General features: G+C 41.4%; 3 protein-coding genes across 3 annotated transcripts in view; 2 read left to right on the top strand and 1 right to left on the bottom strand.

Annotated features, from left to right (window-relative positions):
• The window catches only part of LOC146653113 (uncharacterized), a 172,703-nt gene that overhangs the window by 121,916 nt on the left and 25,780 nt on the right, over positions 1–25,007 (bottom strand). The window lies entirely within an intron of this gene.
• On the top strand, positions 207–10,313 carry LOC146653117 (amyloid-beta A4 precursor protein-binding family A member 3). Its single transcript, XM_085382632.1, has 11 exons — positions 207–502; positions 2,412–3,411; positions 3,757–3,787; positions 3,895–4,040; positions 4,273–4,359; positions 5,948–6,124; positions 7,181–7,360; positions 8,228–8,440; positions 9,100–9,219; positions 9,429–9,569; positions 9,655–10,313. The coding sequence occupies exons 2-11, from the start codon at positions 2,425–2,427 to the stop codon at positions 9,724–9,726; spliced, it is 2,154 nt and encodes a 717-aa protein (XP_085238758.1). The 5' UTR covers positions 207–502; positions 2,412–2,424; the 3' UTR covers positions 9,727–10,313.
• Positions 12,050–25,007, top strand: part of abca7 (ATP-binding cassette, sub-family A (ABC1), member 7) — a 29,617-nt gene continuing 16,659 nt past the window's right edge. Inside the window, exons 1-21 of the mRNA XM_085381323.1 lie at positions 12,050–12,118; positions 13,872–13,963; positions 14,210–14,303; positions 15,520–15,661; positions 16,130–16,254; positions 17,451–17,569; positions 18,011–18,208; positions 18,297–18,389; positions 18,551–18,788; positions 18,976–19,115; positions 19,519–19,635; positions 19,735–19,932; positions 20,066–20,271; positions 20,507–20,683; positions 21,775–21,997; positions 22,192–22,413; positions 22,583–22,787; positions 23,053–23,166; positions 23,570–23,741; positions 23,974–24,105; positions 24,847–24,986. Of these exons, the coding sequence (XP_085237449.1) occupies positions 13,898–13,963; positions 14,210–14,303; positions 15,520–15,661; positions 16,130–16,254; positions 17,451–17,569; positions 18,011–18,208; positions 18,297–18,389; positions 18,551–18,788; positions 18,976–19,115; positions 19,519–19,635; positions 19,735–19,932; positions 20,066–20,271; positions 20,507–20,683; positions 21,775–21,997; positions 22,192–22,413; positions 22,583–22,787; positions 23,053–23,166; positions 23,570–23,741; positions 23,974–24,105; positions 24,847–24,986 (3,121 nt within the window). The 5' untranslated portion in view covers positions 12,050–12,118; positions 13,872–13,897. The remainder of the gene's footprint in view (positions 12,119–13,871; positions 13,964–14,209; positions 14,304–15,519; positions 15,662–16,129; positions 16,255–17,450; positions 17,570–18,010; positions 18,209–18,296; positions 18,390–18,550; positions 18,789–18,975; positions 19,116–19,518; positions 19,636–19,734; positions 19,933–20,065; positions 20,272–20,506; positions 20,684–21,774; positions 21,998–22,191; positions 22,414–22,582; positions 22,788–23,052; positions 23,167–23,569; positions 23,742–23,973; positions 24,106–24,846; positions 24,987–25,007) is intronic.

Raw genomic sequence — 25,007 nt, 5'->3', positions numbered from 1 at the left:
CAATTACTTCTACGTCGTTAGGTTTTTGTAAGTGTCGTGTGTTTAATTTGGTTAAAGTACACGGTTTGTTTGTGATCAGTTGTTTAGAAATTTGACTGTAGCCCTTCGTGGTCCAGTCATTTGTGTAGACTTGCACAATTTGCAAAAGAGGAAGAAGAAACTAAAAGAAGAACAAACTATCTCGTGGCGATGTGAGACGCTGCGGTAGCACGTGAACGCAGCACGACTACAGAGTCAGCCGATAAATAAAAGCTGTCAGTCGGCAACTGACGGAGCAGCAACAATGAGTAGCAAACTCTGCTTTAAACACTAAAAGTGTCTCATCTTCGGAGTATGTGACATTGCTGAATTTAACAGTGTCGGTATTATTAGTATGAAGAATAAAACGAAGCCAGAGTTTTGGAAAACGTTCAAATTCCAAACCACGTCAACTCATCTGTCGTGGCACCTACGGGAGTCTGAGTGTGGACACAAAGAGAGCGACAGAGATTTAAAATATCAGGTGAAAACTTCTCTTTTAGCCGCTCGTACTCTCATATTTTGATTGAAGTGTTGAAATATTAGTACTGCTGCTGTTAAGCAAATGCTAGCTTTGCTGTTAGCCTGAGGCTGCTTCAACTGCTAACTTCGGTTAGCCAAACTCATGTCTTTCTCGCACCCTGAAAATAATTTTCGCTTGTTTGTATGGTTTACCCTGCTGTCAGTTGTTTGCACTACCGCGCCAGTGTTTTTAATAACATGCCATGATTATCTGATCTAACGGTGGATTATTCACGCCATGAAAGATGCGTCGTCGAAAAGATCTGATCTGTGTGCTTATCTGTACAAGAAGGAGGGATCATAAACTTTTCTTTAATGCACGGCACTGCCAGATGGATCACGTACATGTTAAATATAGTAGTTGACGAGTCCCGAGTCTTGTTTATTAAAAACATTTTACCAGTAAGGACCATAATTAATAAATATGGCATTTATTAAATTAGGTTTGGTGTGTTTTGATATTACCATGGTGCTAATCTTTATGGTGTAATAAATTACATGGTTGTTATTTATAGTTGTTTGATAGTTTTTATTTCTAAGATACATGGATGTGAAGGACTGTGCTCCCTGAGCCTGTTGGATGTTGCACTATAGGCCTGCATGCTCTTCGAGTGCATGATGTTTTCTATAAGCCTGAGACGGATTTTTCTATTTCGGTGTTTGTGGGTAAATGAGGACAAGAGGGTGCATAGATGGTGCATACTTTTTCGCTAAGGCATTCATGCTGATGCAGCCTGGAAACTATAAACACACTGTGTAGATCTGATATTTAATAACGGTGTTTTGGAGGTAGCTCATGTGAATTGTGAGTCTGGTTGAGGCTCGGCATAATTTAATTGTATTGTTAGGCAGAGCTGCTCTGCAGTCATGAGGTATTTTAATGGAGAGAAGCAACAGATAAGCAAGGTACAAAATACAGAAAGCAAGAGCTAATAATAATTTTGAGCACCATGTACCCCACAAAGTAACAACGCTATGATTTGTTCTTCTGAGTGATGGCTTCTGGAACAAAGCTATTTTTAAACATTGTCGTTTTACACAAAACTATCATCAAGAAGGAAGAACGGAAACTTACAATGGAAAGGGTACGATTCGTCAAGAAAAATTAAATCGGCGAACCACTGTAAGTGTCTGGTGTTCAGGGATGCTGTGGTTCACCAGTCAGCATGTTGGACCACTTCTGTCCTTTACAAACCTCGAGCCAAGACAAGGATAAAGCAGATTGCAATAAGAGCACATTAAAAATAAAGTCATAATGATTCTATCAGTGTAGAAATGATAAAGCTTTCTTAATTTGCTTTGAAATTCAGCTACTGTTCCAAGATATTTATAACACTGAACATGTTCCACCATCTGACCCTTAATGGATGTGACCTCTTGTACAGGAGTGCATTTCTTAGAGTCAGTGACATATCTTAGATATGTTTAATTAAAGGTGCGACTTGTCGTCATCCTGGAGCGGACTGACAATAACTGAGTCGTCTGCACTCTCTAAAATGACCCTCATCTTAGATCTGCTTTGATCAATATTTGTGTACAGGATAAAAAGATAAATATGGAGCCAGCCAGACTCTTTAAGTAAAAAAAAAAAAAATCAATAATTTAGATTTTTATTGTAATCAAACTGTTCTAAAAGCTTTCTGATTCAAATATGAGGCTCAATTGTATTGAAGGCTGAAGAAAAATCAACAAGCAGTAATCGTGCATGAGCATCTTTTCCCTCCAGCTTTTTAATAACCAGGTTCAACAACGTGCCATTATCCACTCCTGTGTGTGGAAAACTGCATGGGGATAGGCGCTTGCTCAGTTTGGCTTAAAATCTCTGACTTCACCAGTTGTTCAGCTCAGTAATGCCAGTTTTTCTCTGACAGGCTTTCTTACAGAATGGACTCAGACTGCCTCCCTGCATCTACAGACTCCCTGCTGTGTGATCCTGTTCATGGAGCCTCGGGGGTTGAGGTCAGCAGTCTGGCTGCAGTAGCTCTGCCAGGTTCAGAGGCAGAGGATCTGGATTCGTACAACCTGATCGAGCCTCCACCTTTAGACTGGAGGTCAGACACCTCTAGCGAAGCTGGTTCAGCAGACGATCTGGATGATGCCAGCCTTCCCACCTCAGCTGACTGTCTCGACAAGGCAGATCTGGGTGAGTCAGTATCGCTTCCTTTGGTTGAGAAAAACATTTTGACTCCAGTCGACGTGAACCAGCTGGATCTTGTCGGAAACGTTAAACAGCCTGCTGAGGATGTCGAGGCGAAATCGACAGACGAGGCTGAAGCAGGTGCGGGAGTATTGAGGGCTGAGGGCTTTAAGGACGCAGAGGAAGATCAAGCAGTGGTGACATTGGGGGATGTTGATCTCCACAAGAACAAGAGAGGTGAAGAGGAGGCTGCTGAAAGGAGATCAAATGATGAAGACCATATGCATATCCACACCCTGCTCAGTCAGCTCCAACTAATGGAGGAAGAGCCGCATCCCAGTCATCGGATGCCATCAAATCATCATTACTCTAGGCGGTCTGAGCTGGAAGCATGTGCTCCTTCTTCAATAAAAGAGGACAGCGCTGAAACCAAAGGGCTGCTCTTCTCTGAAAGCCACCAGAGAGACCTGCTGGGGATGCTGCAGTGCACAGAGATAGGCGCAACACCCCGCCCTACCTCTCTGCCGCACAGAGGGGACGTGGACGCCGTGGTGTCAGTTTCCTACAGCCAGGAGGATGCACAGAGGTTCTGGAGGCATCACGGGAATGGTCAGCAACAACGGCACAGGGATGACTCCCTCACTTCACTGCCTGATGATGAGTATCCCGAGCCAGTGTGGATGAAGCTGGGAGAGCAGCCTCCAGAGGAAGAAGCTACTGCAGAGAGCGAGCAGGTTGGTGCTGTTACTAAAACTAATAATAAGGGTGGAGACGTTTGGTCATCCATCGTTTTTGTTATGATGAGTTAACTAATCCAATATTTGCTTTTTATTTATTTTTTTTCAGCTGATTAATGAAGCTATATAATGTCAAAAATAACACAGTCATCACTGGTTTCCAGAGCTACCACACATCTGTCCTGACTTCAGCTGTCTTTGGTCTCTTAGCAACACTAAAACGATAATCAGAATACTTTTTTTTTCCTACCACCAGCTAACCCATCACTGAACTTATCTGAAGCACGTTCAGTTTTTCATGGACTTAAATTCACTAATTTGCTGTGCGTGCCTTCTTTGCAGAGTGCTGATGACCAGCCTTCATATAAAGATGGTGAGTCACTTATTATTATTATTATTATTATTATTATTATTATTATTATTATTCACTGAAATTTGACATTTGTCAAATATCTAATGTAATATGTGCTAATGTTTTAGTGCCTGGTCCTTGTGATCCTGAAGACCTTTTGGATGGAGTGATTTTTGGTGCCAAGTATCTTGGCTCCACTCAGATCAAATCAGAGAGGAACCCGTCTACAAACGCTCGTATGGCCCAGGCTCAGGAGGCTGTGGACCGAATAAAGGTGCTTTAAAAACAAAATAACCAAATATGCACCTTTTATCATGATCTGGCTGTGCAATGCATTGGTTGATGATGTTAAATCTGGTTTTATAGTTGTAGTGAAGGATTTTTTTTTTCTTATTAAACATACCTGTTTTAAAGTAGGTGGGATGTCATTATTAAGTTAAGGATAGACATGTGGTGTACCTGTCCTCTAAGATTAAATATGAGAGTGTTTTCTGTGGTTCTTTTAGGCTCCAGAAGGAGAGTCCCAACCAATGACAGAAGTGGATCTGTTCATTTCTACTCAAAGAATCAAAGTGCTCACTACTGACACGCAGGTACTGCACTCATCTGACCACATACATTCATTTTCCTCTCTTGTATCTCCTCATATCATAAGACCTCACTTCTCTCTAAGACTGTAGACCTACCTGGGGCCTACCAGGCTCCTGTCCTGTGGAATTAGCACCCAGTTTGGATTCGAGAGACAGAAACAGGCTTTAAACTGTTAAAGCTCATAGTTTGATGATGGATCAGGTGACCCCGAACCATCCCTTAGTTAACGCTGCTGATGCACTGAGCATTTTCCTCTCGCCTCCTGTCACTCCTGTTTATACATCACTACTGCATGCCATTAGTTTTGTCTTCTGTCTCTCTGTTTCGTTCTGGTTTGGCCGCCCCTTCTTGAGCATTGTTCTGTCGGAGGAGGTCTCTTCCTGGTAAAAGGGATTTTTTCATTCCCAGTGTCGCCAAGGGGGTCATCAGATTGTTGGGGTTCCACCCTAAATCTGCACAGTCTTTAACTTATAGCATAAAGCATTTGGGGAAATGTCTCTGGTAGCACTAAAATCCAATGATGGATTTCAGCAAAAGCTCAGTTGATTCTTGGCTTCATGGAACATGAAGACAAAAACCTAAATGTACTCTGAGAGAATGAACTTTAGCTAAATGTGTTAAAAAGTTGTCAGACTTGAGGTTGTAAACATCTGAAAACATACCCAACACAGCTGGTGACTTTTTATTACACAAAGCAGCATTGCACTCTTTGATGTTCATATTCAAGCTGAGCTCTCGCTGCAGGAATCCTTAATATAGAATTGGGTGGTGATTTAATATGAGGCCTCTAGTAGAAGCTATTTTTTTTTTCTACTGAATTGTTAGGAGAGTAGAAGTAGGTCATCTACTGTCATTGCTCCATTTGCATTTGCTCCATTCTGCAGTGATGGATGTGAAGATGAATGGTTTTCTTATTCAGTGTTTTTACTTCCAAGCGATATATGTTTATTATCCAAAGTTGTCATTTAGGACACAGATGAGGCATAAAAAGTAAAATGAAAATTGCATTTATAAATTACTTTGATGTAAAACAAAGACAAATATTTGTGGAAATTGCACTTCTGATTCACGTAAAGAACGCTCCACTAGCTTCCATGTTAACAAACAACAGTCTTTACTTTCATTTTTTCAGAATTCTCATCCAAGTTAGTTTCGGTCCTGAATTAATCTTAGGCGCCTGGTTTGTGGTTTGCCTTCGGTCTGTATGTTTGTCTGCTAGGTCAGTGGTTTGGTACATTAACTTGATAACATATTTGGCCTGGAGAAATGGTTTTGATGAGGTGAGGGTGCACAGACAATCCTGCTTTGCTTGAAGACACAGAATGAGGAACTTCCTTAATTTCAAATTTACTTTGATAAAGGCCTGGGCTTCCCTTTGGGATGTGCTCTCTCAAACACACCAATCTTTATCATATAATTCCTGTAGTTCTGTAAAAATGTCTTTAACAAGAGAGGCTTCTAAGAGGAAAAATGTTAAGTAATACCTATCTGCAGGAGGTTTAAACTCTATGCTGGTTCCAAACCAGACCTTCGTGCTCGCTCTCCCTGTCTTTGTTTCTTATCTTAACCACCGTCATGTCCTGTTTGCAGGAAGCCATGATGGATCACGCTCTGCAGATGATCTCTTACATCGCTGACATCGACAACATCGTGGTCTTGATGGCACGAAGGAAACGTAAGGGGCAAGATGGTGACACCGACTCAAACTCTTCGTCATCATCTGCAAAGAAGTGCTTGATGATCTGCCATGTGTTCTCCTCTGAGGATGTGAGTCAGTCAACTGGAGGGTTTTATATGGTGTGCAATCAGCATGATGCTTTCCTTCTTAGCACTCATATTTTGATTTCTGGATTCCAAGCAGAGCTTTTCAGGAAGCTTGGTTGCTGGCCAAACAGCTCATTTACAAGTCCAGCCAGGCCTCATTGTTATATTGGTCTTTCATTTCTAATTACACAGTTTTGCTGCATGGTTACTGCATGTTTAAACACATTAAGCATGCAGTAAATAAGGTACATGGTGAAATATATGGCATTAAAATGTGTCTAAGATCGCTAAAATTGACATTGGACTCTCCCAGAGCCCCTTTGAACTCTTCCAGATTTCCTAGTCACATACTTTTGCCCACAGACTGGTTACCGCATGTCCTTGCGGAACACCCTCACTCAAACGGCAGCGCAGTATAATGTAAATAGATGTAGCGTTCAGTATCTTGGCATCTCCCGCCCTGCACACTCTTGCATCTCTTATTAAATTGCCAAGTCGGTTGCTGACAGCAGTTTCAGCTTCAGCTTGGCTGGCCTGGTTTCCTTCCTCAGACAACCACTGAGTTCTCCTCAATGTCAAAACCGTCTGGCTCTCGTCCCAGTTTCCCAGTTGGCGACACTGAATGGGAGGAAGAGCTTCCTTTAGAAGCTAATTAGCTCTGGGATGCTGAAGGCTGTGACCGCGTCTGCTCAGAGCTTTTTCAAACTGAGCTTATTTAACGTGTTTAAGATCATTTCAAAATACTTTCATTAACTCATGTTTACAGCAGATGCTATATGTGTGTGTAGCAAGAACTTCTCAGAGAAATTCAGATAAAATGCATTAAAGATAGTGTTTTGTGTTGATGCTCTGGTATCAAGTTGTATGACCCTTTGGCTGCTTGTCTTTACAAACGAACACATTTGCTTTGATTTGTTAGTATTTAAATGGAGGATTAAGGAAAAGTCTAGGGAAAAATTTGTTTAACAAATGCCCCTAGCATTTAAATGTAGAGTAGACATGACTGTAACAACAGTGCTGAACCCTGATTCAGTTTTGTCTGTCTCCTCCTGTTTGCAGGCTCAGATCATAGCCCAGGCTATCGGGCAGGCGTTTGGAGTGGCTTACCAGCAGTTCCTCCAGGCCAACGGTATCAAGGCCAGCGATCTGAGGCCCGGCGAGTACAGCGACTACCTGGAAAGTCAGGAACTCTACAACGGAGACTTGGCCCACTTCTCTGACTCTCAAAACCTCAGAGAAGTAAGCAGGAGGGATTGTGGTTGCAAGGCCACCCACACAAAATACAGCTGACTTATAATTTTGGCTTGTGTAGTTAAAGGACTAACCAAGGCAGCACACAGAGCCAATTAAAGGTCCAGGAGAGAGTGCAGGCAGGGTGGAGCAGGTGGAGACGAGTGTCAGGGCTGATTTTTGACAGGAGGATAGCAGCAAGAGTGAAAGGGAACGTTTACAAGGAGACCTGCTATGATGTATGGTTTTGAGATGGTGGCACTGACTAAAAGGTGGAGCTGAAGGTGCTCAAAGTTTCACTGAGATAGACCAGTGACTAATTAGCCAACGTGTTCAATTTATTCCAAAGCAGGCCCCCCTTTTACTGCAAATCATGTATCAAAATGCCCAAATGTGTCATCATGTTGTCCTAAAGTAGCACAAAGGTAGATTTGGCAAATTTGCAAATACCTGTTTGAACAGGTATTTTCAACACAAGAGTCAGAACCGTGCAAGATGCATTCACAAATCTTTAAAGGTGTGCAGCAGAGTTTTAAAGCAAAGACTGGGTTTGTGGGTGATTATGGTCTGACAGCTTGTGATGGGATCAGCAGGTGTGATCCCATCACAAGATGGTCTGCAGTTTGCTTCAGACTTCACACTTCAAAGTGTGTGTTTTATATATGCACAGCTGTTTGTTATTTATATTATCTGCACCTCATCTATTATTTCCTTATCTCGTCATGTTGTTTAGAAGTGTGCAGGGGCTTTCCTTTAGTGGTTCTAAGTATTAATAGAAGGTGTTGCAGGAGAGAAAAAAAAACAAGTCAAAAAAAAAAGAGCTCTGATTAAAACAACCACTGATATATTACAAGTCTCTCTGTGTCTGTGGATCAGGTAATCATGACCAAGGCTCCGGGGGAGATCTTGGGACTGGCGGTGGTTGAGTCGGGCTGGGGCTCTATCCTCCCCACAGTGGTGGTGGCCAACCTCCTCCACGGAGGCCCGGCTGAACGCTGTGGTGAGCTCAGCATCGGGGACCGCATCATGTCCATCAATGGGACAAGCCTCGTGGGTCTGCCCATCACCACCTGCCAGAACATCATCCGCGTAAGTAGGACACACAATGACACAAACTTCAAATTTCAGTGGTCATAATAAAGATGAGAAGAAAGGCATCAACAACAACAAAAGAAACATATTGTGCTGCAGATTAAATGCCTTTATTGTGCTGTATATGCAAGTTAGGATCACCAGGTGGCACTGTAGGTCCACACAGGACCAACATTAGCATCTGTCAACTTAAACTGTTAAAGCAAAACTTGCTGCTGATATTCAGTGTTTCAAACATTTTCGTTGTTTCGAGTTGACAGAAGTTTATACCTTTGAAACACTTAATCAAAGACACAATACGATAGTTACTTAATGCTGTGCAGTTTATCAACTTTAGTTTCCTTTATAATTTTGGCCTCCACTGATCATTAAACTAAAGTAATGAAGATAAAACCCTTATTGTGCTGCAATCCCTGGTTTCACCTTTCTGCACATACTTTTCCTTCAATTTGACCCCAATAAAATGTCCAATGTTAGGCTTGTAATGATGAAAACATGTCGTAAACGTTCACAAAAGTTATTACAAAAAGAAATAACTTTTGGTGAAAAGGTACACTTGGGTGAATAGTTTGCATATTTTCCTCAGTAAAGTTTTACTGCTCTAACTCTGGATCGCGCCTCCCTTTTTGTTGTTTCACCTTTTTTTCCCCACTTAGGATCAGAAAAGCAAGAAGTATGTGAGGCTCAGCATCGTCCACTGTCCTCCCGTCACCATGGCAATTATCAGGAGACCAGATCCGAAATTTCAGCTGGGCTTCAGCGTGGAAGATGGCATTGTACGTCCGCATCCATATTTCACATCTGTCATTATGTGACGTACCCCTTCAGCTTGGCGCTGAGCCTGCAGCAACCAGCAATAGAACAACAGTGTTTTTACCAGATAGCTTTAAGAGATTAACGTGTTTGGATTAAAAGGTCGGTAGCACTCGGTACAAGTAAATTATTCTGAACTATAAACATGCAGTTTTCTGTCCTTGGGTTGCAGATTTGCAGTCTGATGCGGGGTGGTATAGCAGAGAGAGGAGGAATCCGCGTCGGGCACCGCATCATTGAAATCAACGGGCAGAGCGTCGTTGCAACGCCCCATGATAAGATCATCCAGATTCTGACAAACGCTGTAGGGGAGGTGAGACGTAATCTAATGCTTACATTCACAATAACATAATCAAGTTCATTACACTTTAAAATGAGACTTCTCTCTGTCTGTGCAGATCCACCTGAAGACGATGCCAGCTTCAACGTATCGACTGTTAACAGGACAAGAGCAGCCAGTGTTTCTCTGAGCACTTCCTGTTTCACCTGGACAAAAATTCTTCAGTATTCAAACTTCATGAGCTTTTGCCAAACTGAAAATATTATGCAAGTGTGTTACATGCTGTTGTGACACCACTGAAAGCTGCAAACCGGATCAGTTTTGCATGTTTTTAGGACAATAAGAACATCTGAATATGAAAGTGCGATTTTAAAATGACAGGGATAGATAATAGCTCTTCATTTGTATTTATCACATATTTACATTTCAGGCAGTAGCTGAGATGCAGTAATGCTTTTTTTACTTTGCTTACGTACTTAGTGGTGAGCAGCGTCAGAAACACTGTACTTCATTAGTCTTCCAGCCTGTCGTGTGGCACCAGTGTGCCTGAGGTAAATTTGCTTGAAGAGGGGGACCTCGCTGAATCAGGACAAAGGGTCTGTGGCTGTCATTGTGATGTACTTCCAGCCCCTCACATGCACATACATTAGCTTCTCTGACTGTGTCGAACATGAAGCAGATATGCAACATTAAGAGACTGCCTTATTTGATAGAGAGATGCATATATTTTTAAGATTTTACTGTTCTCAACATTCATTAAAATGATCTATAAGAAAATATCTTGATATGCTTTATTGAATCATTGATGGTCAGACGTTTACATAAACTCATCACAGGTATAAATGTTGTGGTAATTTTGGGCTTTGAATTAATTCTTTGCAGTGTTCTTTTTCCAGAGTAGAATGATTGTACTGCTTATATCTCTAATGACTTATTGAATTTTAATTTTCTCTGATCCACAAGGGTCAAATATAAACATACCCACTTAAATCTTTTAAGAAGTGCAGTGTAGGGTTCTACAATGTCTAACAAATTGAGAAGGTCAATACCTATTCTTGTTAGAATTGTGATTAAATACAATTTGGAGTTTCTCTTTGCTAGCCTAAGGATTTGTTTGACAATACTCTGGTTTGATCATCAGTTTAAACAACTCTAAGTACAGGTTGTTTGGCTGTGTCATGGCTTTGCAGAGGTCTGGAAGAAGACCCAAATTGCCACTTTAAGATGAAAGGACACAAAGCCTGCTATGAATTAGAAATGGTTGGAACGCCAGTGTCCACAGTGGGATAAGTTTTATATCACCATGGACAGTTCAAGCTCAACTTAAATTTGAAGTTGCCCACATGGACGAGCCAAATGCCTTCTGGAGAAAATCTTTAAGGTGAGATGAGACAAAGATTGAGCTGTTTGGAGGAGCAAAGGTGAGGCTTTCAAACCTAAGACTACTACCAGTTGTCAAGCGTAGTGGTGGTAACATCATGTTTTGTTGCCAGTGGTACTGGTACATTGCAGAAAGTGGATGGAATAAATTCATCAACTTCAACTCAAATCACCAGCTAGACTGTTGAAACTTGGACACAGCTTGGCGTTCCAGGAGGATAATTATGCTTATTTCCAGAAAACCAACCGTTTTAAACGACCTCTACCAATTCTGCTAGGAGGAGTGATAAGTATCCCACAAGTTGTTTTTATGGCTACCAGAACCGTCTGGTCAAGGTGCAACTCTTTCAAGAAGTCGGCACATACAGACATATGCAGTGGCACAGCCCTCCGAACTAAAGAACTCATAATGGACTGCAGGAGGCACAAACAGGGTCACTCCTCACTAAACATAAGTGGAGATATTTCTCCATCTTCCGATTTTTGGGCATCCAGCCGTCCGCCAATCGCATCTGGACCCATAACACCAACGCCCTGGTAAAGAAGGCCCAGCAGTAGCTTCACTTCCTCCATGTGAGAAAGAATAACCTGGACCGGAAGCTGCTGCTGCTGGTCTTCTGCCGCTCATCAGTAGAGAGCATGCTCTCCTACTGGGTGTTTCACCTGTTGAACTCTGGTCGGCATGTCAGGTCAATCAGGTCTCACACCTACAGACTCACCAACAGCTACTGATTCCATAAAAATCAATTGGATGCTTATACACTGGTATGCCACTTTAAAAATGTCAGCAGTGCAATGTCTAGTGAAAATGAACTGGTGCCGTTTATGAATTATTAATTGTGATTGTAATGTTTTTAATAATGTCAGGCTAAAGTTATAATGCTTTGTTGCTTGTATTGATAAAATATCCTTCTTTATGAATTACTTCTTGAACACAAGGGAACGGTTCATATTACTTAAAGCCCTGTGAACCTGTCAGTTCTCTTTTTTCCATGTTTCTTCAGTTACGAAATTATAACAGTAACCAATCGGATTCTTAACCGGCTTTTACGGCCACGCCCCTTTGAATGTGTTTGACCAATCCGCTTCATGTGTGGGCGGAACTTTACGCTGCTTACAGCTGCTATCGCAAACACTGGGAAGTCAATGTCAAGCTGTCGGCCGCTGGAGAGGAGCTTTAAAATCAGCTTTATTACACAGAGGTAATCATTAACATCTGTTTTACACTGAGATAATCAAATTGGTTTCTTTTCACTGTTTTCGTAAATGAGCTGATGTACACAATAGCAACATCACTGTATAGGATGCTAAGACAAGGAAGCTAATGTTTCTTCAAGCTTTTGTAAGCTATTGCCCTTATATTATAAGTTTACGCTTAACCGCTAAATATTGTTGTTGATAAACTTGTAGTTACAGTGTACTTTTGATTTGATTTGATTTCTCTAACATGTCTACTTTAAGAAAAGAATACCTGATTGAATAACCTAATTTCATTCAAGCAGTGCAAAGTTGTAACTTATGTGGATGCGTAGTTTCTGTGTTATGGGAGCATGAAACGTTACTGTACCTTGTTACATCAACACTGCATTAGCTACCTGCTAATGTTTTCCTGTTCTCAAACAGGAAATAACAACCCCGTGAGAAACCTGGCGGTCAAAATAAAGAAAAATATATTTTTTAAAAAAGCCGGCTTTAATGGTTATAAAAACTACATCCTACACCTGCACTGACATGCGCAGAGATGCAGACTGTTTTGTAAGGTTTGCAAAGGGAATTAGTCAGAGCAGTTCTAGCTTTACTTAAACAGCTTTATGTTGTTTTCTAAATCTAGAAGAGACCATATTCTGGACGAATGGTTGAGCAAAAGTGAATGCCTTACAGTGAGACAGGTAAGCTGTTTGGATCAGGAGGATTTCAGGATCAAGCATGGGATTGTCTGACTTGAGCAGATCAGAGTGAGCAGAGAAGAAAACCTTTACTCTAAACACGCATAGTAAGGCTGGCAGGTCTGTAACTTTTTTCTACATAATTTAAGTCCCCACTAGCCTAGACCTATTGCAGCAGAACTAAGGGAGGGTTTATTGTCGACTGATCCTGTACAAACTTTAAGATTTATCAGAAATTACATATTTAAACCTTTTAATCTTAAAAGGCTTAGGCTCTGTCTCACGTTCTACTTTTAAATGTCCTAGGAACCACAAGTAAGACATCAGAGTGAAGTGCACCATTTAGGTGATACGGTACTATGAGGTCTTTAAGATAAGATCTGGGCTGATTATTCAATACCTTGTATGGTCTGTCTTCACTAATAACATTTATCATAGTTATAATTTTTTATCATGATAACTATCAATTTATCATCACCTCGATTTATCAATTTATCATCGCCTCTGTCAGTGCGCCCCAGGGCAGCTGTGGCTACAATGTAGCTTGCCATCACCAGTGTGTGAATGTGTGAATGACTGAATGTAGTGTAAAGCGCTTTGGGGTCCTTAGGGACTAAGTAAAGCGCTATACAAATACAGAGAATATACCATAGTTAACATTAATAATGACACTTCTTTTTCCTTTTAAGAATTTTCTATATCACCCAAAAGGGAAAATACAAAAAGGCATGGAAAGTCCTGACACCAGCTGAAATCAGTCATTAGTAATTTGCCACTTAGTGATAATTAATATCAGGGGCCATAATTTGGAAGTGGAAGGTACATAATTTCACCAGAAACAGGGCATGACCAGGTGCTCCTGCAAAGTTTAGACAAGCCTGTGAAATAAAAGGAGAATACGGTCTGTTCAGGTTACTTAGAACTTTAGTGAAGTATTCAGGACTTATTTTACCTGCTGTGTTTTTGATTGTCAATGATTGCAGTATTGGCTCTGTCTGTCTTTTCTCCTTTGCGTACATTTCATAGTTGCCCTGATGAACTTGTCCTCTTCTCCCCACCGTTTTTCCAGGATCACGTCATGGTCAGGTAGGAGCGATGGGTTTTTTCAGACAACTGTTCCTCCTGCTCTGGAAGAACATCACGTACCGCAGAAGGAACAAGGTGATCACATCTTCACTACTTAGGATAAAAAGCAAGAGATTGTTTGATTCTATAAGGAAGCATAATGAACGAGACACAGACTGCACAGTACATGAGATCATTCTTCAGTTTTCCGGTGTATACATCACCATCTGAAGTATCACAGCACTTATTTGTCAGTTTCATTGCTGGCTATAGTCCTGGCCCGTAAAGGTCACTGATCGTTTGACCTACTGTTAACACCTCTTATGCTCTCCTCTTGTGCAGATCCAGCTCATTATCGAGCTCCTCTGGCCTCTCTTCCTCTTCGTCATCCTTATCTCTGTCCGTCATTCGCACCCTCCTTACAAACAGAGCCAATGTGAGTGATGCTGGGATATTTGTGTCTCTTCACAAACACGCTTATACGTCTTAAAAATGGCCTTTTGCCAACTGGTTAAAGAGGATTAACTCACTCAGAGTGAGTCTTGTGCCACACACGCACATTTGTGTTCTTGACCTGCTTTGATTAGTTCTCTATAAACATGTAGTGACATAACGTAACCTAAGAAAACACAGCATGCCAGCTCAGAGTGTAATGGTAAGTCTGTGCATGATAAAGTTACATCTCACTAACTTTGAGTTTAAGAAGATGTAAACTAGACCAAACTAGACTAGATCTGTATCAAATATGAAACCTACACGAAATGTTTCCAAGTGCCTCCACTGGACCACAATCAGTAAGGCTGAACAAAGTTAAAGTTTTACATATATATACAGCCATGTGAGAAAGGTCGTCACAGGACTTTATGCAGTTCGGTAAAAAACTAAGCCCACCCATGACTCCTTAGCTTGTAGGTCCACATTTAGCAGCAATAACTTGAAGTAATCATTTCTCTTAGGGTTGTGGAGAGATTTTGTCACACTCTTCACAGCATTGCTGTTCATCACCTTTAGCGTCAATAAAGGTGGAGAACTGAACAAATCACCACCTATGAAGTTGAAGTTTGTTCAGATGAAACTTTACAAACCTGAGTTGTTTCACCATCTTCTTTTTATGGAAAAGAGGCTTTCTCGTGGCAACCCTTCCAAAACAAGACAAACTGTTTCAGTCTTTTTTAAATTGCACTAGCATGAACGTTAGCATTTAACACGCTAACTGAGACCTGTACAGTATGAGATGTAGCTCTTGGCTGTTTTGCAGTTTCTCTGAACATTGCATAGTCAGACCTTCCATTCAATTTTATTTATATAGCACTAAATCACAGCAACAGTCACGTCAATGCTCTTTATATTGTAAGGTAGACCCTACAATAATACATACAGAGAAAAACCCAACAATCACATGACCCCCTATGAGAAAGCACTTTGGCGACAGTGGCAAGGAAAAACTCACTTTTAACAGGAAGAAACAGGTGGATTTGCTGGGATGTCCACTAATGGGAAGATTGTGGCACTGTTTTAACACACAGCTGAATCCTAGGATAGGATGTTAGGATTATTGCTCAGTCTAGTACCTGGTGGATGTATTTTAGGTCACTTCTACAGTATTTTCATTGTTTTGTGGCTCAGGCTGATCTCCTTTTCTTTCCTTGTAGGTCACTTTCCAAACAAAGCCCTGCCGTCAGCAGGGACCTTGCCCTGGATTCAGGGCATTATCTGCAACATCAACAACCCTTGCTTCCACAGCCAGACACCAGGAGAGACACCCGGCCAAGTTGGCAACTTTAACAACTCCATGTAGGTAGATCGGAGATTAAAAACATGGCCAACCACCTAGAGTGGTGCAGTTTAGAGTAGGATCATTGCTTTAACGGTACAGTACTAGTATTCTGATTACAAGTGTTCTGAAACAAGAAAAACTGTAAGTAAAAGTATATTTTAGAAATAAAGCAACCTCACCTGCATCTTTCAGCTCATTTGCAAAAATGTGCATACACTGCACGACTTTATATAAACACATCCTATAGGAATAGTTTTAAAATATTTCTGAAGGAAATCAGAACACTTGTCTTCAGGCAATATGACGTAAAAGCTCACAGTTTTGCATTATTTTACTGTACACAACAGTGTACAGTAAAGTAAGGCAAATTTAGGACTAGCAGGCAATATGATTGAATAGACTTGGTCTGTATACAAACATGAAGTCAGTGTTTGCTGTCATTAAGTATCACACACACTCTCAATCTCACTGTTGTTTTCCTCCAGACTGTCTCGGCTTCTAGTGGATGTCCAGGCCGTTCTGGCCTACAGTGGTAATCAGAGCTTCGCCGGCTTTCAGAAGCTAATGGAGAGCGTCCGGAAGCTGGGACAAAGAAGTGGAGCCCTGCCAAGTACTGCAGCTTGTTTCAATCTGTTGAAGCATTGATCCAAGGAATACATATTAAACTGAGGGCAAACTTTGAAGAGGGGCAGTTTAGAATTTCTTTCTTAAATGGGCACCATTAGCCAGAAAGAGTCATGAATAAGTACAGTCATTGTGGCAGAACATGAAGCTTTACATAAAGTCAATGTTTAGCTGGGGGTTTTTCTTTAGGTTTAGTTGCCATGTAGCTGCGCTTTATTCCCGCTTTTCACACAAATGCAAAAACCTTCTTTGTTTTTAAAAGAAATAGGGGGGAAAAACAAGAATTTATACAAAGAAAGGAATGTTGGATTAACTTTGATGTATCTGAGCAGGCCTTACTCAGTATGTGTACGTGTGGTTTAAGCACAGCTGAATGATTGTGTCTTATTGCTGTTGTGAAAGCAGGACATAGTGATTGCTTAGCTTGCCCTGCCTCGGTCATATTGAGTTACTTCCCCTGTTGAACAAGAGACTGAATGAAAGCAGGTTGTCAGTGTTTTGTTTTTCTACAGCAAGGCAAACATTAACATGTGCTCAGGTCTTAGTTTAAAGAACCTGCTGCACTGTTTCATTTGGGTAACTGTTTGGAAGGATGAAATTAATATTTAGTTAAACCTCACAGGAGACAAGTAGAAGAGAAAAAGAAGGTTATTCTTGGTGAACCAGTTTTAAATTTCTAGATAAGAAAAACAAAAATATAAGGAAGGAAGTTCAAATGATGAAGCCTGTATCGATGAGTTTATGTGAGCAGAAATCATACAAGCAAACAATGGAGAAAGCTGCTGCACTGTTCTGTGACCTGCAAGTCATTAATAATGAACCAGTGACTGGAACCGGGCTTATTCTATTCTGCCTCCCTGTAGCTGGTCGCATTTTAACTTTATGAGTTTGTAATTGTGTTTTTTTACTCTCAGCAGCAGGAAAAATCGTTTTTTTAAAATAGAAAATAAGGCTAAAATCTATCAAACACGTCAGTATGAAAAGGAAGAAACTATCGGACGTCATGTGCTACCTGAAAAAACTACAAATTAACTGTGCTAACTTTAAGTTTAAAGTGTTGATACTGCAAACTCAGCTGCAAGCTCTATTCTAGATGTTAAGTGTTGATTCTAGCTTGGACTTTGATTTGTGGGGCTTTGTGGGGTTTTGGCTGTAATCTTAATCTGTGTATTTCCACTGCAGATCTCCCAGTAAAACAATACCTGAGACCAAATGAGACATTTTCCACCTTCCTCCTGACCAATGCCAGTATGTCACCTGTGAATGTGGACACACTGCTGAATGCTAGACTTAATTTTCAGGTTGGTTACCGGCTTAAATCACAAATAAACCCATTATCTGCTCTGTAGAACTAAAACTCTTTTGGCCTAAGTGGTTAATCCCTTTTAGGATTAAAGATATAAACCAATCTAATGTAAAATTTTACACAGAATAAATAACATTTATTACAGAGAGAAGAAGAAGAAGAAAGATATAATCCAAAATGAAAATAAGATTTCTGTCACTAACAAGTCTTTGAGGTGTTTGCTGCCACCAAAGTTACATTATGTGCTGAAAAGCAGTTACTGTAACTTGTTACAGGAAAGTCATGTAATTTGTGATGATATTTTAATGTAAACTGTTAGTTTTCCCTTTAAGGCATCACTGAATTTTTTTGTTGGGTCAGTAGCAAGCATATTACCTTTGTATTGTTTTTGTCTGATGGCCAAACATCCTTAAAAGAACGTTTTTGTCCACCCCAGACTACACTGGCTGTAGCGGAGATGCAGCTAAAGGACATGGTGTGTAATAGAAGTGTCCTAGAACAGCTGCTGACGGTGGATGGAGGAGAAACCGCCATGACTGATCTTCAGACCCAGATGTGTTACTTACCAGCTGATGTGCTGCAGGAGACCGAGCGCCTTTTCCTGTCTCAGCTCGACTTGACCAAGTTCTTGACGGTAAGCATGGGCTGATGGAGAAACCAGCGCAAAATTTAGTGAATTCAAAGCAGCACGAGTAACATGGGCCACCTCTTGTCCCTGTCAGAGAGACCGTCTAATGGCCAACGCTGGAGAACTCAGGGCCATCAGTCAGGCTGTCACCTCAGTTTCCCAGGAGCTCACTGCCCTCCTGGATGATGTAAGAGCACATTAGATTCAGTCTATATCTCTATCACACTGGACATGATCAGTTCAAGACCATCAGACCTTCATCATTTTTTGTCGTATTTCTCTCTCACCTGTTTTCGCCCTTCATTTCTGCCTCTTCTATGCTTCTTGTTCCTTCTTCACTTCTTTCAGATCTCCTCCCTCTCCAGTTTTGCAGACATGAGCGCAGCTCTTCGTGTCCTGTCTCCAGAAAATCGCACAGCAATGCCCAGAGAAAGTTTCAGAGCTTTTTCAAAGATCGTGTGCGGTCACCATGAACTTGACGGTGAACGCATCCCGTCCCTTAACTGGTATGAAGACAATGACATCAAGTCCTTTTTGGGCAAAAATGGCACAGAGGACGTGAATGTGGAACACAACAACAATACAAGTAAGACGCTGTGCAGTTTCTGTGGCAGGATGTTAATGGCAATATGTGCAGACAAGACCTGGCTTGAGGCCTTGATCCTTCTGTACTTCAGGGTGCACTTGCACCACTTAAATCAACACAACCCCACTGAGAAACACCTGTGTTGTTTAACGATTGTCCTGCTTGGCGGGTTTTTTGCTTCCTGCAGCTCCCTTCTGTAAAAATCTGATCCAGGCGCTGGAGTCCAACCCTTTGTCTCGCATTGTGTGGAGAGGAATCAAACCTTTGTTCATAGGAAAACTCCTCTACACACCCAACACTCCTGCAATCCAGCAAGTTATGAAAGAGGTACAGCAATCTTATACTCACTGTTTTATAAACAGAAGGTGTCTTCAGACCAGGATGTTTTAGGTTTTCATCCACAAAATTCAAACAATTTCCACAGTGTTTTTTTTTTTGTTCCTGTCTTCCTCCCCCCAACACCAACTACTCAGGGCACGTGATTGCCCCTCCCTGGAGGTCTCTTCCTGTTAAAAAGGAGTTTTTCCTCTCCACGCTTGCCAAGTGTTTGCTCATAGAGGATTGTCTGATAGTTGGGGTTTTCCTTGTGTTATTTTAAGGTCTTTATCTTACAATATGACATTATATGAAAAAAAATTAAATTAAAAAGGAAACCTTGACTAATATTACCTTCTGTAAGATGTGTCAGACGTGACTTCTTAAGCTAACTTTAAGTTCGGTTCCGCTGAAGGTGAACAAAACATTTGAAGACCTGCAGATTATCCAGGAGCTAAATGAAGCCTGGCTTGAGGTGGGACCACAAATCAAGAGCTACATGGAGACCAGTGTGGAGGTTAAGATGCTACAGGTCAGACTTTCTCTCACTACAAGAGGAAAGAGTGAAATATATAGCATTTTTCAGCATTTTTCAGTCATAATAATGTGTCTGTGTATGTGTTTGCGATAGGATTTGTTAAGGCAGCCAGAGATTGCAGTACTGGTTAACCTGCGTTTGGAAGACACACCCTGGACAGCTTCACGCATCGCACGCTTCCTATCGACACCCTCTCCAGATATCCCACGGAGGCCCGGAGCGCCGCTGACCTGGCTGGACATCTACAATGACATAAACCAAACTATCTCCACTCTTGCACAAGTCACAGAGGTTCTCCTCCTTTGCTGTTATTTATTTTTAAATATTAATAAAATAGAAAAGTGAAGTTTGCTTAAAGCCTAATTCCACCTTCCTTGTGATTGTCTGTTTATATCTTCTGCATGTTTTCCTTCGTCTCCTGCAGTGCTTCTCTCAAAACAAACTGGAGGGGCTGGAAACTGAGGGTCAGCTGATTGAAAGAGCGCTGGAACTACTAGAGGACAGGCAGTTCTGGGCAGGTGTTGTTTTCCTGCTGCCCAACACTTCCTCGTCTGAGCTGCCCCCACATGTCACATACAAGATCCGTATGGACATTGATGATGTGACCCGCACCAGCAAGCTCAAAGACCGGTACTGAGAAGTACTGTTCCTGTTATAGTTCATTACTATCAGCAGTAGCTTATTCCTTTTAACCAACACTTTACAGCAGTTAAACACAGGGCTGCTCCTGCTGTTATTGTTTGTTCTGGATAATGCTGTAATTAAACTAACCATACTGAGACAGCCTCATCATGAAACAAGGAAGACCTTAGGACGGTTTCTCTAGCACTTTAATTCTTGATTTCATGATTTCTTTTAACTTCAGGTTTTGGGATCCGGGTCCAGCTGCTGACCCCTTCAGTGACATGCGTTATATTTGGGGTGGTTTCGTGTATGTTCAAGACCTGGTGGAGAGAGCGGTGAGCCGAGTGCTTACCGGGATTCGACAGACTACCGGCATCTACGTCCAGCAGATGCCCTACCCCTGCTATGTGGACGATGTGTGAGTGGCGTGCAGTTGTAAATGGATGTTGTGAACTTTCTTGATCTATAGTCGAGTTTTTCGTCTAGAGCAGCTGTAGGTGAGGAGAGAGAGTTATGCTGGATCCGAACAGAACTGAGAGGTCTCTGTTTAACCTGTCAGCCCCTGTCTCTGTGTTTCTGAGATAGCTGAATCTGCTGTCCTTGAGGGGAAACATTAAGCCATGACAACGAGGAAAATCTCTTTCATATCTCAAATTTATTCTCTTCCTTTTCAGTCATTCTGTAGATTTTTGCTTGGGATCATAAACTCGTAACTCAATTTGGGCCGAGCTTTAGCTGTAAGCAAATGGCTTCACATCTGACTCTAGAATACTTTGGTGGAGAGATGAGTTCATGGTCAACTCGGTGATTGCAAGGTGGACAGGCACCGTGGCTACCAAAAAAGTGTAAACCACTACTCCACCATCACCATGACCAGTTGGTTTAAGGTGTTAGTGCTGATGTGCTGTGTTTGGTTTTTGCCAGATGTGGTCCTGTGCATCGTGGCCAAACATCTCCGATTTGGTCTTTCCAAAGGACATTGTTCCAGAAGTCTTGTAACTTTGCAAACCAGCTTTGTGCTATCATCCCTTCCAAACAAGCCACACTTGTTCCATCCTTTTCTAATTCTGCTTTTATAAACTAACTTAAGCTAACTTATAAACTAATACTAAATGTATTAGAAAAATCATTAGAAGTAGTAGAACTAGTAGTACCTTTACTAAAGAAGAGAGAAGCTGGAGAATAAACATGGACGAAAAGATAATTATAGGCACGATCCAAACAGAGTTAAAAAAAAATGTATAGAAAAAACCCAACTTAATATTTTACAGTGAGCTTGGTTTTTGGAAGCTGAGTATAATATCAGAGTGCAACAAGATCAGCTTCTTGTAATAACAAGTTGAGTGTCTGGGAGTTTCCGAGTTCATTTGATAGGGCTGTTGGAGTGCAGCTCAGGAAAGCCTTCATAATTGTCACATTTTTGTGTTTAACACTTGCTGCTGTAGCCTTCCGTGTATCACTGGTTTAACATCAGCACACACATTTCGTCTTTGGTTATTTTCCCCACAGTTTTCTTCGAGTGCTAAACCGCTCTCTGCCGCTTTTCATGACACTGGCGTGGATCTACTCTGTGGCCATGATCATCAAAGGTGTGGTGTACGAGAAGGAGGCGAGGCTGAAGGAAACCATGAGGATCATGGGTCTAGGAACTGGGACACTTTGGTTCAGCTGGTTCATCAGCAGCATAGTGCCATTCCTGGTTTCTGCGGCACTGCTCATCGCTCTGCTCAAGGCAAGATGATGATCCGTCATCACACGCACACTACATTGCAACCCTGTAGGCTGAACAGGAAAATGTGAACATCACAAAGTCTGCAGTCATATTTTTTTTAAGTAATGAGAGAATTTTTCTAGTGGAAATGATTTGTGTATTAAAGTGTTTTATAGTTTCTCGTGATGACTAACATGTTTTGGTTTTTTTTGCAGTGGGGCGACATCTTGCCGTACAGCAACCCAGCCGTTATTTTTTTCTTCCTCACAGCTTTTGCCACCGCCACCATCATGCAGTGTTTCCTCATCAGCACCTTCTTTTCAAAGGCCAACCTGTCAGCTGCCTGCGGGGGACTCATCTACTTCGGACTCTACCTGCCTTACGTCCTGTGTGTCGCCTGGAGAGACCACCTCAACAGCACACACCGAATCTTAGCTGTAAGTAAAAAAAATGATAGGGTGCAGTCATCAGGGAACATTTTATAGGGAAAAGGAATCCCTTAATTGTTAAATATGAGCATGGGCCTTATGTGAGAGTGCTTAGTTTTATTTATGAATGTCAGTCAATGATTTAACAGGGTGTAATGTGACTGTCTGTTTCTCTCAGAGTTTCCTTTCTCCTGTGGCCTTTGGCTTTGGTTGTGAGTATTTCTCTCAGTATGAAGAGCAAGGTGTGGGCATTCAGTGGTACAACCTGCACTCCAGCCCTGTGGAGGGAGACCGATACAGCTTCACTGTCTCCATAGTTATGTTGTATGTGGATGCCTTCATCTATGCCATCGCTGCCTGGTACATCGAAGCAGTGTTTCCTGGTATGGATGTTTCCTGCTTTATCTTAGCTATGCTGTAGATATTTTACATCTGTTTATCTGTTAAAAAGTGCGAGACGACCACGGTCTTCTGTCCTGTGTCTCAAACTGGAAGCTTTTGTTTGTGTTTCACTTTATGTGTTTAGTTCAGAGACAAACTAAAGTTGTTCAGTGGCATAACATTGTAGCCACCACTGGCTATCTTTTTAAACACTGTAATGTTATCCTTTGGATGAATGTGTGCATAAGTTTGTGTTTTATACACCAGGTGAGTATGGGATCCCCAGGCCATGGTACTTCATCTTTCAGCTCAACTACTGGGGAGGTGTTCCCCTTGAAGCAGGCATGCCGATCCCCCCTGCACCTACAGAACAGAATGAAGGTACTGTTTCATTTTGCACTGCAGGTTCCCAAAGGAAGGCTCATTACTGTCACTTATCGTTTATATAAGGTGCTTTTTTATTGGACAGAGTTTTAGTAACCTGTCATCCTGCACCGTGATGACTTTTGAGCTCAGCTCTTTATGCCAGTTTAAAGACATTCCTGGCAAATTTGCAGTTTTAAGACCATTAAGTACAAATCAAGGTAATGAGATGAGACTATAAGCCAATTAATTAAAACGATTTTAGAAAACAAGGAGACTGAAGTTGAGCCTAGACCCATAATCCTTTTCAATTTGTTTTTTGTGTTCTTGCATTTGTTTTGTTGTTTTAAGGCATAATAATGTGCTGTTTTCCCTTCGCATATTCACAGATTTAATATTGCCTCTTTATACCTGTAATTAGATCACATTGAACCAGAACCCAGTAACATGATTCTGGGCGTAAGCGTCAGAAATCTGGTGAAAATCTACAAGAAGGGGGGGAAACTGGCCGTAAACCACCTGAACCTGAAGTTCTATGAGGGGCAGATCACTTCTTTCCTGGGCCACAATGGAGCCGGCAAAACCACCACCATGTAAGAGCAGCTAGCTGAAAGTTAGACTGTGGATCACAAACATAATTTACATGCAGAATTTTTGGAGCTTCATTAACTGAAATGTGGTTTTACAAACAAAGCTGTGGCTGTGCGGCTTCAAATTTTAAAATCACATTAGAATAAATGGTTAATGAGAGATGTGATTGTAGTTTCATGTAGATGGCACGTTGGGTCAGTATGGTTTTTTTTTAATGTGTCTGATGTTTGATAGATCTGTCCTGACCGGTCTGTTCCCACCCACCTCTGGGACCGTGTACATCAAAGGGATGGACATCCGCCATGACATGGACTTCATCAGGAGGACGCTGGGAGTTTGTCCCCAGCACAACGTCCTGTTTGACATGTAAGGCCTGCTCACAAGCTCTGATTGCAACTGATTTTATGTAGCTTGCATGTAGCTTCTTAAGTGGTTATTGTAATTTATTAAATTTATTTTCCTGATTGTTTAATGAAATGAAACACTTTAATTAGGAAAGAAAACTACCAAATTAGCTGTTTTGGCTATTCTTTAGCTTATAAATCGTTTCATGTTAGCTGAAAGTCAAAAAATTGAAATTTAATGAAACTTGTTTTACATCATTTGCACTCAGGTGCCTTTTAGAACTTGTTTTTTCACTTGTGGTTGAACATAATTTAAAAAGAGACAACAATGTACACTTCACTTGGGAAGGAATTGAGCTGTGAAAATTCTCACAGCTCTCTGTAGATGCAGATAAACTGTCAAACTGCATTTACAAGACTCCAAGGGCTATGTTTGTGACACGCGTCGCCTTTCATCACGTCACAATTGTAAACCAAAGTAAACGGCTAACATCATGCTGAAGTGGCCTCTGATTATCTTCGGGTGGCCCAGCCAAAGACTTAATCCCTATACACATTGATGGCAAGACCAGACGATGGCACTTAACAGATGCTTGAAGACATCTGCCAGGAAGAAGAATAAACAGCCTTTATTGAGACATACAAGGCCCGAGCTGCAACGTGTTGAAACAACGTTCAGAATACCTTTTTTTTTTTTATAGTGTAGACTGTTTTGATCAGATTTCTATTAAAGAGATATTTTCATATTTTCTCCTTCTTTCAGGCTGACGGTAGAGGAGCATGTGTGGTTTTATGGCTGTATGAAGGGTTTGTCTGAAGCAGAGGTGAAGGCGGAGCTGGACACTTTGCTGGAGGATGTCGGCCTCCTGCACAAGCGACACGAACAGACCAAAAACCTTTCAGGTAAAGTTACTAGTTTAACTC

This window comes from Rhamphochromis longiceps, linkage group LG15 (assembly GCF_057381845.1).
Source record: "Rhamphochromis longiceps isolate RC_006_pf linkage group LG15, R_longiceps_female_GT1.1, whole genome shotgun sequence".
In the NCBI taxonomy this organism is placed as follows: domain Eukaryota; kingdom Metazoa; phylum Chordata; class Actinopteri; order Cichliformes; family Cichlidae; genus Rhamphochromis; species Rhamphochromis longiceps.
The sequence above is the reverse complement of the archived record's forward strand: the minus strand, read 5'-3'. Positions and strand labels throughout refer to the sequence as shown.

Bases quoted from the DNA above. Each gene is read 5' to 3' on its own strand.
- LOC146653117 (XM_085382632.1), top strand. From the start codon at position 2,425: ATGGACTCAGACTGCCTCCCTGCATCTACAGACTCCCTGCTGTGTGAT. The intron at 6,125-7,180 runs GTGAGTCAGTCA...TCCTGTTTGCAG, and splicing joins ATGTGTTCTCCTCTGAGGAT to GCTCAGATCATAGCCCAGGC. The intron at 8,441-9,099 runs GTAAGTAGGACA...TTCCCCACTTAG, and splicing joins CCTGCCAGAACATCATCCGC to GATCAGAAAAGCAAGAAGTA.